The sequence below is a fragment of the Carcharhinus amblyrhynchos genome, unplaced genomic scaffold, assembly GCF_965287045.1.
Source record: "Carcharhinus amblyrhynchos unplaced genomic scaffold, sCarAmb.v2.hapA scaffold_474, whole genome shotgun sequence".
In the NCBI taxonomy this organism is placed as follows: Eukaryota; Metazoa; Chordata; class Chondrichthyes; order Carcharhiniformes; family Carcharhinidae; genus Carcharhinus; species Carcharhinus amblyrhynchos.
This window is the reverse complement of record NW_027650214.1, coordinates 41,352-61,488: the sequence shown is the minus strand read 5'-3', so window position 1 is coordinate 61,488 and position 20,137 is coordinate 41,352. Positions and strand designations below refer to the sequence as shown.

The window sequence follows — 20,137 nt, the reverse complement described above, 5'->3', positions numbered from 1 at the left end:
ATCATTATTCGGGGGCCTATAGACGACACCCACCAGCGTCTTCCTCCCTTTGCTGTTCCTAATCTCCACCCACAACAATTCCACGTTCTGCTCTTTGGTTCCTATATCATCCCTTGCTACCACCCTGATGCTAACCTTAATCAGCAGAGCTACGCCCCCCCCCTTTTTCCTCTCGCCTATCCTTCCTAAACACTTGATACCCCTGGACATTCAGCTCCCAGTCCCTGTCACCTTGCAGCCACGTCTCTGTAATGGCCACCAGATCATATCCATTTGTGCTGATCTGCGCCACCAGCTCATCCACTTTATTCCGAATGCTTCGTGCATTCAGATAAAGTGCTTTCATCCCAGCCTTCACCTGGACCCTCTTTGTCAGAACACCACCAACCATACTCACGCTCCCTACTCCCTTTATTATTGGGACATCCTCGGCCTCTTCCCTTACCTGTACCGTCTCCTTAACTTTAGCCCCCGTAATGTCACCTACCCTCGCACCCTCCCCCCCGCAATTAGTTTAAAGCCCTGTCTACAGTCCTATTTACACGATTCGCCAGGACTCTGGTCCCAGCACGGTTCAGACCAACCCCATCCCACCCGAACAGGTCCCACCTACCCCAATACTGATGCCAATGCCCCATAAATTCAAACCCATTCCTCCCACACCAATCCCTGAGCCACCCATTCACTTCCTTAATCTTATCAACCCTACGCCCGCCTGCACTCGGTTCAGGCAGTAGCCCAGAGATGACCACCTTGTCGGTTCTACTTTTTAATTCCATTCCCAGCTTTTCATACTCCCTCCCCAGATCCTCAGTTCGCATTTTGCCTACGTCGTTGGCACCCACATGTACCACAACGACCGGATTCTCACCCTCCCACTCCAGGTTCCTCCGCAGCCCAGATGCGACATCCCCACAAGCTTTCGGGGTTTGCCCCTTCGTCAGGTGAGTGGACAGTTCTGGTCTCAGACAGAGCATATAAAAGTCACACACAGTTTACAGAATATTGATTAGAATGCGAGTCTTTACAGCTAACCTGCTATTGAAGTCTTAAAGATGCAGACAATGTGAGTGGAGATAGCATCAGGCACAGGTTAGAGAGATGTGTATTGTCTCCAGACTAGACAGTAAGTGAGATTTTACAAGTTCAGGCAAGTCATGGGGGTTACAGATAGTGTGACATGAACCCTGTGCGGAACTTGGCTATCAGTCTCTGCTCAGTGACTCTGCGTTGTTGTGTGTTGTGAAGGCCGCCTTGGAGAACGCTTGCCTGAACATAAGAACATAAGAAATAGGAGCAGGAGTAGGTCATCTAGCCCTTCGAGCCTGCCCCGCCATTCAATAAGATCATGGCTGATCTGAAGTGGCTCAGTTCCACTTTCCCGCTTTCTCCCCATAACCCTTAATTCCCTTGCCTACCAAAAACCTATCTACCCGCGTCTTAAATATATTTAGCGAGATAGCCTCCACCACTTCAACGGGCAGAGAATTCAATGGGCAGAGAAAGGTCAGAGGCCGAATGCCTCACTTTGCTCCACTTCTCCAGTTTCCACCCTAAACACATTAAAGAAGCCATCCCCTATGGACAAGCCCTCTGTATATACAGGATTTGCTCAGATGAGGATGATCACGACAGACACCGCCAGACGCTGAAAGATGCCCTCAGAAGAACGGGATATGGCGCTCGACTCATCGACAGTTCCGACGCACCACAGCGAAAAACTGCACCGACCTCCTCAGAAGGCAAACACGGGACACGATGGACAGAGTACCCTTCGTTGTCCAGTACTTCCCCGGAGCAGAGAAGCTACGACATCTTCTTTGAGCCTTCAACATGTCATTCAACATGATGAAGACGAACATCTCGCCAAGGCCAACTTCTTGCCTTCAAACAACCGCACAACCTCAAACAGCCCATTGTCCACAGCAAACTACCCAGCCTTCAGGAGAAGAGTGACCACAACACCACACAACCCTGTCACAGCAACCTCTGCAAGACATGCCAGATCATCGATACAGATGACATCATCTCACATGAGAACACCATCCACCAGGTACACGGTACATACTCTTGCAACTCGGCCAACGTTGTCTACCTATTACACTGCAGGAAAGGATGTCCCGAAGCATGGTACATTGGGGAGACCATGCAGACGCTACATCAACGGATGAATGAACATCGCTCAACAATCACCACGCAAGACTGTTCCCTTCCTGTTGGCGAACACTTCAGCAGTCACGGGCGTTCAGCCCCTGATCTTCGGGTAAGCATTCTCCAAGGCGGCCTTCACGACACACGACAGCACAGAGTCGCTGAGCAGAGACTGATAGCCAAGTTCCACACACATGAGGACGGTCTCAACAGGGATCTTGGGTTCATGTTGCACTATCTGTAACCCTCATGACTTGCCTGGGTTTGTAAAATCTCACTTACTGTCCTGTCTGGAGACAATACACATCTCTTTAGCCCGTGCCTGATGCTATCTCCACTCACATTGTCGGCATCTTTAAGATTTGAATAGCAGGTTAGTTGAAAAGACTCGCATTCTAATCAATATTCTGTAAACTGTGTGTGCTGTTATATGGTCTGTTTGAGACTAGAGTTCTCCAGTCACCTGATGAAGGGGCAAACCCCGAAAGTTTGTGGGTTTACTATCAAATAAACTGGTGTTGTGAGACTTCTTACTGTGTTTGATGGGGACAGTGTCGAGGGAGCTTTATTCTGTCTTTGTCATTTTCCCAGCTCATACCTGGGGTTAACCTGGCTGATGGGTATGTTTAACCGCTGGGCGATGTCCTCCACAGTCTCGTTGCCCTCCGAGATGATGCCAACTCCTTTTGCGATGGCCTTGGCTGTGATTGGATGATCCCCTGTCACCATGATGACCTGGGGTAAGATTGGATGACAAATTGAAGCCCTCTGACCTTTCACCCCCACCCTACCTCACCAATCTCAGGACTCGCTTACCTTAATGCCTGCACTTCGACACTTGCCCACAGCGTCTGGAACAGCCGCCCTTGGGGGGTCTATCATCGACATGAGGCCAACGAAGCAGAGATTCTCCGTGGGGAAGTTGAGATCATCTGTATCGAAACTGTAACCGGGGGGGAACTGCTCAACTGGGAGAGTGCTGTGGCAGAATCCTGGAGAGGCAGCGGGACACAGAGGGAGGGAGGGAGGGAGGGAGAGAGGGAGGGAAGGGGAGAGAAAGAGAAAGAGAGTTGGGGGGGGGGAAGAGAGGGAGAGACAGAGGGGGGGAGAGAGGGAGAAAGAGAGGGAGGCAGGGGGAGAGATATAGAGAGAGAGGGAGGGAGTGTGAGAGGTGGAGGGAGATAGGAAGAGAGAGAGGGAGAGGGAAAGGGGGATAGAAGAAGATAGAGGGTCATGGGAGAGAGGGGGTGGGAGAGAGGAGAAGAGTGAAGGAGGGAGGGAGGAAAGGAAGAGAGAGCGGGAGGGGGAAAGCGACAGGAGATAGAGGGGGAGGAAGCAAGTGAGGGAGAGCAGAGGGGGGTGCAGATGAAGGAGAGGGAGAGGAGGTTAGTAAGGGGGGAGAGAGAGAGGGACAGAGAGACAGGATGAGTGAGAGGTTGATGAGAAGAAGTAGGTGTGTGTGAAAGGTGGGAATGAGAGAAATGGAAGGATCAGAAAGAGTAGGGGATGGGAGAGAGAGAGAGTGAGGGGAAGAGAGAGAGAGAGATACAGGGAGAAGGAAGAGAGACAGAACGTGGGCAGAGAAAGAGAGAGGGTTTACATCACTGGGGTGGTTTCTGAGGCTGCGTGTGCACAGTAAGATCCCAGATTGCCCATCATTCCCATGTGCTCTCTTCAGCTCCCAATGCCCTGGCGACCCCAATGAGAGGGGGATGTTTGCTGGGACCTTGCTTTTCCAATGGGAAGCAAACATCCCCCTCCCAGTATGTTGCATTGTGTTAGCCACACAGACATATGTGCACAGTAAGATGCCACACTCACTCCTCACTCACCCAGTACACGTTCCCCGAGCCCCCCGAGTTCGAGGTAAGCATTCTGGAAGGCCTCTTTCATCTCAGCGTCAAGCGGGGTTTCCTTGCCATGGAGGAGAATGTTGGAGCAGCGATCCAGGATTCGTTCCGGGGCCCCCTTCATCACCAGCAGGTGGGATCTCTCCTCGCCACTGCCCGCCAAGTGGATGGACAGCTGCAGGGGGTTGTGGGGGGGGCAGTAAGTGAGAGGCATACAGTACTTCAGTTACACTCCCTCCCTCCTCCCCTCCACAGTCCTTCCCCCACCCACCTCCCACTTACCCGCCCTTCCTCTTGCCCCTTTCCCTTCACTTCCCCCATCCAGCCCCCCACTTACCCCCCTCCCTTCCCCTCACCTCCTCCCCTGCACTCACTCCTCCCCTTCCCCATCCACACCCCTCTTCCTCTCCCCCCTGTTCTCTTCCCTGCCCCTCCTGACACCCTTAAAGTGGGACTGTGGGACCATGTCCTCATGCCCCATTCCCACACTGATCCTCAGCCTTACTCCCTGACCCCTTCCGTCACTTGCTGCATCACCTCTAATCTGTGCTGAAAGACACAAAGAGAGAGAGAGAGAGAGACAGAGAGAGAGGGACAGAGAGAGAGAGAGACAGAGACAGAGAGAGGGAATGAGAGAGGGAGAGAGACACAGAGGGAGACAGAGGAGAGAGAGAGTGACAGAGAGAGAGAGTGATAGAGGGAGAGAGAGGAGAGGCACACACACAGTGTGACAGACAGAGAGAAGGAGAGACAGAGACAGAGTGAGTGACAGAGAGAGAGTGAGAGGGAGAGAGTGACAAACAGAGAGAGAGGTGAGACACACACACACACACACACACACACAGAGTGAGAGACAGAGAGAGAGAGAGAAACAAAGAGAAAGAGAGAAACAGAGGGAAAGGGACTAAAGATTCAGAGGGAGAGAGAGACCAGAAGAGATAGATAGAGAGAGAGAGAGAAAGAGACAGAGGAAGAGACGGAGACAAGATGAGAGAGGAAGAGAGAGATGGACAGACACACCGAGACAGAGTGTGAGCAGAGTGGACTGACTGCCTGTGAACTTTCCCCGGTCCTGAGGCCTGTTCTCTGGGCACCGTGTGCACGGCGCAGGATTCAATCACCAACCTGGTATTTGTTGGTGGAGTTGAAGGGGATCTCGGTCACTTTGGGACTCTTCTCTCTCATCTCGCGAACACTCCCACAGGACAGCTCAATGCACTTGAGTAGCGCTGACTCGGAGGCATCTCCGGCTGTTTCCCGCTGAAACGGGGAGAGAACCAGAGAGTTTAATTCATAAACCTTTCATTACCCAGCTTCACAGAGAGACAGAGAGAACGAGAGAGGGAGAGATAGAGAGAAAAATGATAGGGTGTGAGAAAGAGCGACACAGAGAACGAGAGGGAGATGGTGAGAGAGAAAGAGAGAGATGGAGAGAGGGTGATGGAGAGGGAGAGAGAGAGAGCAAGAGTTGGAGAGAGTGAGAGTCAGAAGGAGAGAAGAGATGGAGAATGAGAAAAGAGCAATGGAGAGATGAAAAGTGACAGATGAGAGAAAAAAGATAGATTGACGGAGAGATGAAAAGAGGGATAAAGAGAGAGGGACAGCGTGATAGAAAGAGGGAGCTTGATGGAGAGAGAAAGCGAGATAGAGAGAGAGACAGAGGAAGAATGAGAGACAGAGACAGAGAGACGGAGTGAGACAGAGTGAGACAGTGAGACAGAGTGAGACAGAGGGAGAGAGTGTCAGAAAGAGTCACAGAGAAAGAGAGAGATGGAGAGAGAGAGAGAGATATAGAGAGACAGAGAGAGAGCAAAAGAGGGAGAAAGAGAGCGAGATGGAGAGAGAGAGAAATGGAGAGAGAGGTGGGGAGCCAGAGACGGGGAGCGAGATGGCGAGAGAGAGAAAAAGCAAGGGAGGCAGACAGAATGAGACAGAGAGAAAGGCAGTTGGAGAGAAAAAGCGATGAAGAGATGGAAGGAGAGAGGGACAGGGAGAGAGTGATGGACAACAAGAGAGACAGATAGACCCACTGCTACCACCCGTGCCACCTGCCCTTCTTCCCGTCAATCCCTCCTCCCTTCACTTCCATCCTTCACCTTGGAGATGGAGATGTTTTCCTGTCCAGGTCGAAACACTGCCCTGTTACAGAGGGCAGCAATCCGTGAGAGAGCAGCCCACGTTGGTGATGTCTTATCAAAGGCTGTGCCTGGAAGAGTGGAGAGAATAGGTTACAGGCAGCCGGAGTGTCTGGGCAGCCCATCTCATAGCTTCACATCCAGCTGTTCGCACAGTGTGATCCCTGAAATTCTCCAACCAAGTAAACAAACACCAGTCCTGCTGTTACTGCCCCGAGTACGGTCTAACTGGGGGATATGGAGACCAGAACTCTGCACCCATTTAGTTGGACCACACACACACACACACACACACGCACACACACACACACACACACGCACACACACACACACGCTCTCCACTCACAAATACATGTGCGCTCTCACACAATGACTCACGCAAATCCTCCCACATGGTTCTCATGCACTCCCACAGGCTCTCATGTATGCACACACTTACAAACAAAAACACGTGCACTGAAACACGAATTCTAACACTGACAGACATACGCTGGACTGAATTTTAACTCCCCCCCAAAAAGGAATTTAACCACCTTGTGGGAGTTTCCTCCACCCTGCCCCTACTTCATCCCCCCTGGTCAGTTCTCCGAAGGGGATCTTCCTCTCAGTGCAGGGTGGAGAGTCCTCATTGGTGAGTTAAGTAGCTTTAGGCCAGGCAGTATCAGTGAGAATATGTTTGGAGTCTTGGGAAATCCCAACCCTACCATCCAAAATATCATGGCCACCGTTCCACCCTATTTGTATTTTAAAATGCAACCAGTCTGACTGAATAGTCAGGCTTTGTGTTGTCACATGACCAGGCCACATGGGGTCTGCCTCAGGGAGGGGAAGGTGGCGGGGGTTGGGTGGGGGGGGGGGCGTGGGGGGGTAGCAATATCTTGGTCATTCCAATAAAGCCCCTCACAGAAACAGGAATTAGTGAAGACTGCTGCCCTTGCGCCATGGTGGCAGGAGAGAGAGGCAAAAATATTGATTGTTGACACCAGCAGGAGCGGAGAAGACACAGAGAACTGAGGAACGCAGCAAGGCTCAAAATCTGCGAACAGCTGCTGAAAAGAACAAAGAGAAACAAAGACCCCCGGAAAAAGGGAGACAATATTCCAGCAAACAGTGAGACGGGTGCCAACTTTATCAGTTGCAATGAAATGCACGAGTGGAAGGTAAAAATTCCATGTTCCACAGGAAAATATTCACATCAGAGCTGAACTGGAAGAGTTGAGGACAGCACGGTGGCATAGTTTGATCTTTTCCCCCTAGAGAGACGAAGGATGAGAGGGGACCTGATGGAGGTGTATAAGATGATGAGAGGTATTGATCGGATGGACTACCAGAGCCTTTTCCCCAGGGCGGAAATGGCTGCCACAAGAGGACACAGGTTGAAGGTGCTGGGGAGTAGGTACAGAGGAGATGTCAGGGTAAGTTTTTCACTCAGAGGGCGGTGGGTGAGTGGAATCAGCTGCCATCGGTGATGGTGGAGGCAAACTCGATAGGGCCTTTTCAGAGACTTCTGGATGAGTACATGGGACTTAATAGGATTGAGGGTTATAGGTAAAACTAGTAGGTAGGGATATCATCGGCGCAATTTGTGGACTGAAGGGCCTGTTTGTGCTGTAGTTTTTCTATGATTCTATAGTGGTTAGCACTGCTGACTCTCAGTGCTAGAGACCTGGATTCAATTCCCGGCTTGGGTTATTGTCTGTGTGGAGTTTGCACATTCTCCCTGTGTCTGCGTGGGTTTCCTCCGGGTGCTCTGGCTTCCTCCCACAGTCTGAAGATGTGCTGGTTAGGTGCATTAGCCATGCTAAATTCTCCCTTGGTGTACCCGAACAGGCCCCAGAGTGTGGCAACTGGGGGATTTTTACAGTAACTTCATTGCAGTGTGAATCTAAGCATACTTGTGACTAATAAATAAACTTTAACTGAGGACAAGATTCCAACTGAGTGTATACCTTTCAAAATGCACAAGAAACTGGAGTCTTCAATGAACAAAGCTGTGCAAAGTCAATACAAACAAATTTCAGGGGCAACACAAAAGTACCAAGAGGAAAGAGAGACCCAGAATTTCAGTTTGGCAACTCAAAGCAGGAGTTGAAAAAATTCAACCAGACCTACAAGCGTAACTGCAGGTCTTACACTGCAACTGCAAACCTGTTGCTTCACAGCACTTAGGCAGCTGCGAATTAGAACACAGAACATAGAAAAACTATAGCACAAACAGGCCCTTCGGCCCACAAGTTGCGCCGATGATATCCATACCTACTAGGCTTACCTATAACCCTCAATTCTATTAAGTTCCATGTACTCATCCAGAAGTCTCTTAAAAGACCCTAACGAATTCGCCTCCACCACCACTGTCGGCAGCCGATTCCACTCACCCACCATCCTCTGAGTGCAAAACTTACCCCTGACATCTCCTCTGTATCTATTCCCCAGCACCTTAAACCTGTGTCCTCTCGTAGCAATCATTCCAGCCCTTGGAAAAATTCTCTGAGAATCCACTCGATTTACACCTCTCAACATCTTATACACTTCTATCAGGTCACCTCTCATCCTTCGTCTCTCTAAGGAGAAAAGACCGAGCTCCCTCAACCTATCCTCATAAGGCATGCCACCCAATCCAGGCAACATCCTTGTAAATCTCCACTGCACCCTTTCAATGGCTTCTACATCCTTCCTGTAATGAGGCGACCAGAACTGAGCACAGTACTCCAAGAGGAGTCTGACAAAGGTCTTATAAAGCTGCAGCATTATCTCCTGACTCCTAAACTCAATCCCTCGATTGATGAAGGCCAGTACACCATAGCCTTCTTAACCACATCCTGTACCTGTGAGGCCAACTTAAGAGTCCTATAGACCTGGACGCAAGGTCCTTCTGATCGTCTATACTGCTAAGAGTCTTACCCTTGATATTACACTCCTACATATCATTTGATCCTGCCAAAATGGACCACTACACATTTATCCGGGTTGAAGTCTATCTGCCACTTCTCTGCCCAGTCTTTGTATCCTATCTATGTATGTGGTAAGATTGACCAGCACACCAAACGGCCGTTGATGATTGGGATCAGTGGCTATATTGGAGGCAATAGGATCATAAAATGTGTCTTTTATTTGTGAGGGAAAAGGGGATGTTTGTACCTTTAGTTCAATATGAATGGGGGGGGGGGCAGGGGGGGGCGGTGTTTGTGTTTTGAAATGTAACAACTCTGATTAACACTTCAGGCTTTCCATAGCCTTGAGACCATGAAATGAGGCTGCCTGAAGACAGACACCTTGATATCAGTTCCATAAAGCCCCTCACAGAAATACATTAATGAAGATTACTGTCCTTAACTACAGACACACATACACACACATACACACACACACACACACTCCCCAACACACACACACACACCCCGACACACACACACACACACATACACACTCACACACACACACACTCACTCACACACACACACACACACTCACACACACACACCCCTACACACTCACACACACACCCCTACACATACACACACACACACCCCTACACATACACACACACACACCCCTACACATACACACACACACCCCTACACATACACACACACACACACACAAACACACCTACACAAACACACACACTATTTTCTCCCCCGTACACTCTCGCCCATTCGCTCTCTCCCACGTGTAATACCGGATTGATCCTCTGTTGTGTCAGCCTCGTGAACTTGGTTGTCGAACCACATGTGGGCAACAGTCATGCGGTTCTGGGTCAGGGTGCCAGTCTTGTCTGAGCAGATGGTTGAGGTGGAGCCCAGGGTCTCCACTGCCTCCAGATTCTTCACCAAGCAGTTTTTGCGAGCCATGCGCTTAGCAGTTAGAGTGAGGCAGACCTTAGAGAGAGAGAGAGAGAGAGAGACAGCACAGTCAGTCAATGCCAAAATTGTCACGTGGCCATCCACACAGGGTGAAAGGTCAGCGAAACTCACTGTGACAGTGGCGAGAAGACCCTCGGGGACATTGGCCACAATGATACCAATCAGGAAGATGACCGCCTCGAGCCAGGTGTAGCCAAGGATCAGCGACAGAACAAAGAAGGAGACACCGAGGAACACAGCCACACCAGTGATAATGTGGATGAAATGCTCAATCTCCAGGGAGATGGGGGTCTGACCTACTTCCAACCCTGAGGCCAAGGTCGCAATACGCCCCATGACAGTTCGATCCCCTGTGAAGATCACCAATCCCCGGGCAGTACCTATGGAGACACAGCACAGGGTTAGGTACAGAGTAAAACTCCCTCTACACTGTCCCCATCAGACACTCCCAGGACAGGTACAGCATGGGGTTAGATACAGAGTAAAGCTCCCACTACACTGTCCCCATCAAACACTCCCAGGACAGGTACAGCAAGGGGTGTGATAGAGAAAAGCTCCCTCTACATTGTCCCCATGAAACACTCCCAGGATAGGCACAGCACAGGGTTAAATGAATGCAGAATAATAATGATGTTCTTGTTCAGAAAGGGAGAAGGTAGAGAACAATAGACCAGTTAGTTTAAAATCTATTACTGGCAAGATGCTGGAATCAATAATCAAAGAGGAAATAGCTAATCATTTAGGAAGGCTGAATATAATCAAACTTCGTTAACATGGTTTCATGAAAGACAAATCATATTTGACAAATTTGCTCGAGTTATTTGAGGATGTAACAGACAGAATAGATTGAGGGGAACCTATAGATGTAATGTATTTAGATTTCCAAAATGCATTTGACAAGGTTCCACATAAAAGACTAGTGCATAAAGTAAAAGCCACTGGGGAGGCAATGGCCTAGTGGTATAATTACTGGACTATTAATCCAGAAACTCAGCTAATGTTCTAGGGGCCTGGGTTTGAATCCCATGAAGGATGGTGAAATTTGAATTCAATAAAAAATATCTGCAATTAAGATGATCAAGAAACCTTTATTGATTGTCAGAAATACACACCGGGTTCACTTATGTCCTTAGGGGTTTGAGTTTAAAAATAGAGAGGTTTTGTTGTAATTATACAGGGTGTTGGTGAGGCCTCACCTGGAATATTATGTACCATTTTGGTCCCCTTACCTTACAAAGGATATAGTGACACTGGAGGCAGTCCAAGGAGATTCACCAGGCTAATTTTTAGGATGAGGGGGCTGTCCTGGAAGATAGGCTAAATAGTCTGGGTCTGTATTCCTTGGAGTGAGGGGTGACTTTATTCAAACATATTGGATCCTGATGGGGATTGACAGGATAGACGCTGAGATGTTTTCACGAGTGAGAGAGTCTTGAAGAAGGGGACATTGCTCCAAGGTAAAGAGCTGCTCATTTAAAATTGAAGTGCATAGAAATTTCTTCTTGCAGAGGGTGGTGAATATCTGGAATTCTCTGTGCAAAGGGTGGTGGAGTCGCGATCATTAGAATCATTTAAAGTGGAGGTGGATAAATATTTGATAAATCGAGGAATCATGGGCTATGGGAAAAGGCACCGAAAAGGAGTTGAGTCTGCCAATGACCAGCCAGGATTGTACTGAATGGCAGAGCAGGCTTGAAGGGCCTGGTGGCCCACTCCTGCTTCTATTGCTTGTGTTCTTGTGTTGTGTGTGTATTACCTTCTACACAATTTGTTGAGAAAAAAGCAATATTTCGCGTCTCCAAAGGATTTTCGTTTGTAAATTCCGGAGATCGAGTCTGTGGCTCGGACTCCCCCGTGAGAGAGGAATTATCAACCTGTAGGATTAATATAAACAAACCTGTTAACATTTACAGGGAGTGTGTTAGTATTTACAAGGGGACACCGGGAGTGTGTTAATATTTAGTGTGGGTCTCCGGGAGTGTGTTAATATTTAGTGTGGGTCTCGGAGAGTGTATTAATATTTAGTGTGGGTCTCCGGGAGTGTATTAATATTTACCGTGGGTCTCCGGGAGTGTGTTAATATTTAGTGTGGGTCTCCGGGAGTGTGTTAATATTTAAAGCGGGTCTCCGGGAGTGTGTTAGTACCTACAGGGGTCTCCGGGAGTGTGTTAACATTTACAGGGATCTCTGGGAGTGTTTTAATATTTAGTGGAGACCCCAGGACTGTGTTAATATTTACATGGAGTCTCCAGGAGTGTGTTAATATTTACATGGAGTCTCCGGGAGTGTGTTAATATTTACATGGAGTCTCCGGGAGTGTATTAATATTTACAGGGGTCTGTGGGAGTGTGTTAATATTTACAGGGGTCTCCCAGAATGTGTTAATATTTACTGGGGGTCTCCAAGAGTGTGTTAATGTTTACAATGGATATCCAGGAATGTGTTAATATTTACTGGGGGTCTTTGGGAGTGTGTTAATATTTACAGGGGTCTCCAGGAGTATGTTAACATTTATAGGGATCTCTGGGAGTGTTTTAATATTTAGGGGAACCCCGGGAGGGTGTTAATATTTACATGGAGTCTCCAGGAGAGTGCTAATATTTACAGGGGGTCTCCAGGAGTGTGTTAATATTTAAAGCAGGTCTCCGGAGTGTGTTAGTATTTACAGGGTATCTCTTTGAGTGTGTTAATATTTACAGGGGGTCTCCAGGATGTGTTGATATTTACAGGGGGTCTCCAGGATGTGTTGATATTTACAGGGGGTCTCCAGGATGTGTTGATATTTACAGGGGGTCTCCAGGATGTGTTGATATTCACAGGGAGTCTCCAGGATGTGTTAATATTCACAGGGGGTCTCCAGGGGAGAGTATTAATATTCACAGTGGGTCTCCTGGAGTGTGTAAATATTTAGGGGAGACGCTGGGAGGAGCATGTTAATATTTACAGAGGGGTCTCCGTGAGTGTTTTAATGTGTACGGCGGTCTCCAGGAGTGTGTTAATATTTAGGGAAGACCCTGGGAGTGTGTTAATATTTACAGTGGATCTCCAGAAGTGTGTTATTATTTACAAGGAGTCCCCAGAAGTGTGTTAATATTTACAGAGGGGTCCCTGGATGTGTGTTAATATTCAGAGATTTCTCCAGGAGTGTGTTAATATTTACAGGGGGGTCTCCAGGAGTCTGTTAATATTTACAGGGGGGTCTCCAGGAGTGTGTTAATATTTACAGGGGGGTCTCCAGGAGTGTGTTAATATTTACAGGGGGGTCTCCAGGAGTGTGTTAATATTTACAGGGGGGTCTCCAGGAGTATGTAAACATTTACAGGGGAGTCTCCAGGAGTGTGTTAATATTTACAGAGGGATCTCCAGGAGCGTGTTAATATTTACAGGGGGGTCTCCGGGAGTGTGTAAACATTTACAGGGGGGGATCTCCAGGAGTGTGTTAATATTTACGGGGGCGGGGGGGGGGCGGTCTCCAGGAGTGTGTTAATATTTACAGGGGGATCTCCAGGAGTGTGTTAATATTTACAGGGGGGTCTCCAGGAGTATGTAAACATTTACAGGGGAGTCTCCAGGAGTGTGTTAATATTTACAGAGGGATCTCCAGGAGCGTGTTAATATTTACAGGGGGGTCTCCGGGAGTGTGTTAATATTTACAGAGGGATCTCCAGGAGCGTGTTAATATTTACAGGGGGGTCTCCGGGAGTGTGTAAACATTTACAGGGGGGGATCTCCAGGAGTGTGTTAATATTTACGGGGGCGGGGGGGGGGCGGTCTCCAGGAGTGTGTTAATATTTACAGGGGGATCTCCAGGAGTGTGTTAATATTTACAGGGGAGTCTCCAGGAGTGTGTAAACATTTACAGGGGGGGATCTCCAGGAGTGTGTTAATATTTACGGGGGCGGGGGGGGGGGGGGGGGCGGTCTCCAGGAGTGTGTTAATATTTACAGGGGGTCTCCGGAAGTGTGTTAATATTTACAGGGGGTGTCCAGGAGTGTGTTATTATTTACAGGGGTCTCTGGGAATGTGTTACTATTTAGGGAAGACCCTGGGATTGTGTTAATATTTACTGGAGGTCCCCGGGAGTGTGTTAATATTTACAGGAGGTTTTCAGGAGTGTGTTAATATTTACAGCGGGTCCCCAGGAGTGTGTTAACATTTAAAGGGGGGTCTAGGTGCTCCCCTTCGATAGCTCAGCTGGTAGAGCAGAGGGCTGTAAATGATTCAACCTGACACCCTTACGTCGCTGGTTCAATCCCGGCTTGAAAGAAGCCCAGAGTGTGTTAATATTTACAGGGGTCTCCACGACTGGGTTAATATTGAGGGAGACCCCGGGAGGGTGTTAATATTTAAAGGCAGTCTCCGGGAATGTGTGAACATTTTCGGTGGGGGTTGTCCTGGAGTGTGTTAATATTTATAAGGGATCTCCGGGAGTGTGTTAATATTCACAGGAGACCCAGGACTGTGTTAATATTTACAGGGGGCCTCCGAGAGTGTGTTAATATTTACATGGAGTCTCCGGGGCTGTGTTAATATTTACAGGGGACTTTGGGAGTGTGTTAATATTTACATGGAGTCTCCGGGAGTGTATTAATATTCACGGGAGAATCCAGGGTGTTTTAATAACCCGGTTGGATCTTGGGTTCATGTCACACTATTTGTAATCCCCATGACTTGCCTGGGCTTGCAACATCTCACTTATTGTCCTGTCTGGAGACAACACACATCTCTTTAACCTGTGTTTAATGCTATCTCCACTCACATTGTCTGCACCTTTAAGACTTGACTAGCTTAAAGACTCACATTAATATTCTGTAAACTGAGTGTGTCTTTACATGCCCTGTTTCTGATCAGAACTCCCCACTCACCTGACGAAGGAGCAGCGCTCTGAAAGCTAGTGGCGTTTGTTACCAAATAAACCTGTCGGACTTTAACCTGGTGTTGGGAGACTTCTTACAGTATTTACAGGGGTCTCTGGGAGTGTGTTAATAGTTACACGGGGTTTCCGGGAGTGTGTTAATATTCAGAGGGGTGTCCAGGAGTGTGTTAATATTACATGGGACCCTGGGAGTGTGTTAATATTTGAAGGGGGTCTCCGTGGATATGTTAATATTTACAGGGGGTCTCTGGGAGTGTGTTAATATTTACAGGGGGTCTCTGGGAGTGTGTTAATATTTACAGGGGGTCTCTGGGAGTGTGTTAATATTTACTGGTTTTGTCTGGGATTGTGTTAATATTTATAGGCAGTCTTGGGAGAGTCTCTCTGTGTCTTCTATTCCCTGTCTGTCACTCTCTTTCTCTCTGTCCCTCCCTCTTTCTGTCCTTCCTGTTCTGTCCTCTTCTCTATGTCACTCTGTCCCTTCATCTCACAGCCTCTCCATCTAATTCCCACTCTCTCTCATTACGTCACGCCCTCTCTCTTTTGCTCTCTCTGTCACTCCTGTCTGTCGCTCTCTCTCTCTCTGTCTGTCGCTCTCTCTCTCTCAGTCTGTTGCTCTGTCTCTCTCAGTCTGTCGCTCTGTCTCTCTCTTAATCTGTCGCTCTCTCTCTCTCTCAGTCTGTCGCTCTCTTTCTCGGTCTGTCGCTCTCTCTCTCTGTCTATCACTCTCTCTCGCTCTCTCTCTGTCGCTCTCTCTCTCTGACTGTCGCTCTCCCTCTTTCTCTCTGTCACTCTCTCTTTCTCTCTGTCTGTCGCTCTTTCTCTGTCTGTCGCTCTCTCTCTCTCTGTCTGTCACTCTCTATCTCTGTCTATTGCGCTCTCTCTTTCTGTCTGTCGCTCTCTCTCTGTCTGTTGCTCTCTCTCTGTCTGTCACTCTCTCTCTCTGTCTGTCGCTCTCTCCTCTCTCTCTCAGTCTGCTGCTCTCTCTGTCCATCGCTCTCTCTCTCTCTGTCGCTCCCTCTCTCTTTCTCTGTCTGTCGTTCTCTCTCTCTCTTTCTCTGTCTGTCACTCTCTCTGTCGCTCTCTCTCTCTTTCTGTCTGTTGCTCTCTCGCTCGCTGTCTGTTGCTCGCTCTCTCTCTGTCATTGTGTCTCTGTCTGTCACTCTCCCTCTCTGTCTGTCACTCTGTCTGTCGCTCTCTCTCTCTGTCGCTCTCTCCTCTCTCTCTCTGCCGCTCCCTCCCTCTCTCTCTGTCTGTCGCTCTCTCTCTCTTTCTGTCTGTCGCTCTCTCTCCCTCTCTCTGTCTGTCACTCTCGCTCTTTGTCTGTCGCTCCCTCTCTTTGTCTGTCGCTCCCTCTCTCTGTCTGTCGCTCTCTCTCTCTCTCTTTGTCTGTCGCTCTCTCTCTCTTTCTGTCTGTTGCTCTCTCGCTCTCTCTGTCGCTTGCTCTCTGTCGCTCACCCTCTCTGTCGCTCACTCTCTCTCTCTGTCTGTCGCTCTCTCTCTCTTTCTGTTTGTTGCTCTCTCGCTCTCTCTGTCGCTTGCTCTCTCTGTTGCTCACTCTCTCTGTCGCTCACTCTCTCTCTGTCGCTCTCTCTGTCTGCCGCTCTCTCTCTCTGTCTGCTGCTCTCTCTCTCTCTGTTGCTCTCTCTCTCTCTCTCTGTTGCTCTCTCTCTCTCTCTGTCTGTCTGTCGCTCTCTCTTTCTCTCTGTCTGTCACTCTCTCTCTCTGTCTGTCACGCTCTCTCTCTGTCTGTCACGCTCTCTCTGTCTGTCGCTCTCTCTCTGTCTGTCGTTCGCTCTCTCTCTGTCTGTCGCTCGCTCTCTCTCTGTCTGTCGCTCGCTCTCTCTCTGTCTGTCGTTCGCTCTCTCTCTGTCTGTCGCTCGCTCTCTCTCTGTCTGTCGTTCGCTCTCTCTCTGTCTGTCGTTCGCTCTCTCTCTGTCTGTCGTTCACTCTCTCTCTCTGTCTGTCACTCTCTCTCTCTGTCTGTCACTCTCTCTCTCTGTCTGTCACGCTCTCTCTGTCTGTCGCTCTCTCTCTGTCTGTCGTTCGCTCTCTCTCTGTCTGTTGCTCGCTCTCTCTCTGTCTGTCGCTCGCTCTCTCTCTCTGTCTGTTGCTCTCTCTGTCTGTCGCTCTCTCTCTCTGTCTGACGCTCTCTCTCTCTCTCAGTCTGTCGCTCTCTCTCTCTCCCTGACTGTTGCTCTCTCTCTCTGTCTGTTGCTCTCTCTCTCTGTCTGCCGCTCTGTCTCTCTCTCTCTGTCTGCCGCTCTGTCTCTCTCTGTCTGCCGCTCTCTCTCTCTCTGTCTGCTGCTCTCTCTGTCTCTGTTGCTCTCTCTCTCTGTCTGCCGCTCTCTCTCTCTCTCTCTCAGTCTGTCGCTCTCTCTCTCTCTGTCTGTCGCTCTCTCTGTCTGTCACTCTCTCTCTCTCTCTGTCTGTCGCTCTCTCTCTCTCTGTCGCTCTCTCTCTCGCTCTCTGTCGCTCTCTCTCCCTCTCTCTGTCCGTCACTCTCTCTCTCTGTCTGTCGCTCCCATTCTCTGTCTGTCGCTCTCTCTCTCTCTCAGTCTGTCGCTCTCTCTCTCTCTGTCTGTCGCTCTCTCTCAGTCGGTCACTCTCTCTCTCTGTCTGTCGCTCTCTCTCTCTGTCTGTCGCTCTCTCTCTCTCTGTCGCTCTCTCTCTCTCTGTCGCTCTGTCTCTCTCTCTCTGTCTGCCGCTCTCTCTCTCTCTGTCTGCCGCTCTCTCTCTCTCTGTCTGCTGCTCTCTCTCTCTCTGTTGCTCTCTCTCTGTCTTTTGCTCTCTCTCTCTCTCAGTCTGTCGCTCTCTCTCTCTCTCTCTGTCTGCCGCTCTCTCTCTCTCTGTCTGCTGCTCTCTCTCTCTCTGTTGCTCTCTCTCTGTCTTTTGCTCTCTCTCTCTGTCTGCCGCTCTCTCTCTCTCTCTGTCTGCCGCTCTCTCTCTCTCTCAGTCTGTCGCTCTCTCTCTCTCTCTCTGTCTGTTGCTCTCTCTCAGTCTGTCACTCTCTCTCTGTCTGTCGCTCTCTCTCTCGCTCTCTGTCGCTCTCTCTCCCTCTCTCTGTCCGTCACTCTCTCTCTCTGTCTGTCGCTCCCATTCTCTGTCTGTCGCTCTCTCTCTCTCTCTCTCAGTCTGTCGCTCTCTCTCTCTCTCAGTCTGTCGCTCTCTCTCTCTCTCAGTCTGTCGCTCTCTCTCAGTCGGTCACTCTCTCTCTCTGTCTGTCGCTCTCTCTCTCTGTCTGTCGCTCTCTCTCTCTCTGTCGCTCCCATTCTCTGTCTGTCGCTCTCTCTCTCCATCTGTCGCTCTCTCTCTCTCTTTCTCTGTCTGTCACTCTCTCTCTCTTTCTGTCTGTTGCTCTCTCTGTCGCTCTCTCTCTGTCTGTCACTCTCCATCTCTGTCTGTCACTCTCTCTCTGTCTATCGCTCTCTCTTTGTCTGTCGCTCTCTCTCTCTTTCTGTCTGTTGCTCTCTCGCTCTCTCTGTCCCTTGCTCTCTCTGTCGCTCACCCTCTCTGTCGCTCACTCTCTCTCTCTGTCTGTCGCTCTCTCTCTCTTTGTCTGTTGCTCTCTCGCTCTCTCTGTCGCTTGCTCTCTCTGTCGCTCACTCTCTCTCTGTCTGTCGCTCTCTCTGTCTGCCGCTCTCTCTCTCTGTCTGCTGCTCTCTCTCTCTCTGTTGCTCTCTCTCTCTCTGTCTGTCTGTCGCTCTCTCTTTCTCTCTGTCTGTCACTCTCTCTCTCTGTCTGTCACTCTCTCTCTCTGTCTGTCACGCTCTCTCTGTCTGTCGCTCTCTCTCTGTCTGTCGTTCGCTCTCTCTCTGTCTGTTGCTCGCTCTCTCTCTGTCTGTCGCTCGCTCTCTCTCTGTCTGTTGCTCTCTCTGTCTGTCGCTCTCTCTCTCTGTCTGCCGCTCTCTCTCTCTCTCAGTCTGTCGCTCTCTCTCTCTCCCCCTGACTGTTGCTCTCTCTCTCTGTCTGTTGCTCTCTCTCTCTGTCTGCCGCTCTGTCTCTCTCTCTCTGTCTGCCGCTCTCTCTCTCTCAGTCTGCCGCTCTCTCTCTCTCTGTCTGCTGCTCTCTCTGTCTCTGTCGCTCTCTCTCTGTCTTTTGCTCTCTCTCTCTGTCTGCCGCTCTCTCTCTCTCTCTGTCTGTCGCTCTCTCTCTCTCTGTCTGTCGCTCTCTCTGAGTCTGTCACTCTCTCTCTCTCTGTCTGTCGCTCTCTCTCTCTCTGTCGCTCTCTCTCTCGCTCTCTGTCGCTCTCTCTCCCTCTCTCTGTCCGTCACTCTCTCTCTCTGTCTGTCGCTCCCATTCTCTGTCTGTCGCTCTCTCTCTCTCTCAGTCTGTCGCTCTCTCTCTCTCTCTCAGTCTGTCGCTCTCTCTCTCTCTGTCTGTCGCTCTCTCTCAGTCGGTCACTCTCTCTCTCTGTCTGTCGCTCTCTCTCTCTGTCGCTCTCTCTCCCTTTCTCTGTCCGTCACTCTCTCTCTCTGTCTGTCGCTCCCATTCTCTGTCTGTCGCTCTCTCTCTCCATCTGTCGCTCTCTCTCTCTCTTTCTCTGTCTGTCACTCTCTCTCTCTTTCTGTCTGTTGCTCTCTCTGTCGCTCTCTCTCTGTCTGTCACTCTCCATCTCTGTCTGTCACTCTCTCTCTGTCTATCGCTCTCTCTCTGTCTGTTGCTCTCTCTCTCTCTGTTGCTCTCTCTCTCTCTGTTTGTCGCTCTCTCTCTCGTGTCTGTCGCTCTCTCTTTCTCTCTGTCTGTCACTCTCTCTTTCTCTCTGTCAAACTCTCTCTCTGTCTGTCACATGCTCTCTCTCTGTCTGTTGCTCTCTCTTTCTCTCTGTCTATCACACTCTCTCTCTCTGTCTGTCACATGCTCTCTCTCTGTCTGTCGTTCGCTCTCTCTCTCTGACTGTCGCTCTCTTTCTCTCTGTCTGTCGCTCTCTCTGTCTGTTGCTCTCTCTCTCTGTCTGTCGCTCTCTCTCTGTCTGTCGCTCTCTCTCTCTGTCTGTCGCTCTCTCTTTCTCTCTATCTGTCACACTCTCTCTCTCTGTCTGTCACACGCTCTCTCTGTCTGTCGTTCGCTCTCTCTCTGACTGTCGCTCTCTTTCTCTCTGTCTGTCGCTCTCTCTGTCTGTCGCTCTCTCTGTCTGTCGCTCTCTCTGTCTGTCGCTCTCTCTCTCTGTCTGTCGCTCTCTCTCTCTGTCTGTCGCTCTCTCTCTGTCGCTGTCTCTCTCTGTCTGTCGCTCTCTCTGTCAGTCGCTCTCTCTGTCAGTCG

At 49.7% G+C, this 20,137-nt stretch overlaps 1 protein-coding gene and 1 non-coding gene across 2 annotated transcripts in view; one reads left to right on the top strand and one right to left on the bottom strand.

Annotated features, from left to right (window-relative positions):
- The window catches only part of LOC145339458 (sodium/potassium-transporting ATPase subunit alpha-2), a 76,545-nt gene that overhangs the window by 18,021 nt on the left and 38,387 nt on the right, over positions 1–20,137 (bottom strand). Inside the window, exons 7-14 of the mRNA XM_080183928.1 lie at positions 11,756–11,873; positions 10,111–10,379; positions 9,816–10,014; positions 6,098–6,207; positions 5,127–5,261; positions 3,984–4,176; positions 2,968–3,143; positions 2,750–2,886 (exon numbers count right to left, since the gene is read on the bottom strand). Of these exons, the coding sequence (XP_080040054.1) occupies positions 2,750–2,886; positions 2,968–3,143; positions 3,984–4,176; positions 5,127–5,261; positions 6,098–6,207; positions 9,816–10,014; positions 10,111–10,379; positions 11,756–11,873 (1,337 nt within the window). The remainder of the gene's footprint in view (positions 1–2,749; positions 2,887–2,967; positions 3,144–3,983; positions 4,177–5,126; positions 5,262–6,097; positions 6,208–9,815; positions 10,015–10,110; positions 10,380–11,755; positions 11,874–20,137) is intronic.
- On the top strand, positions 14,179–14,266 carry trnay-gua (transfer RNA tyrosine (anticodon GUA)). The gene is given in 2 exon segments: positions 14,179–14,215; positions 14,231–14,266. It is a non-coding gene; the product is annotated as a tRNA-Tyr (tRNA).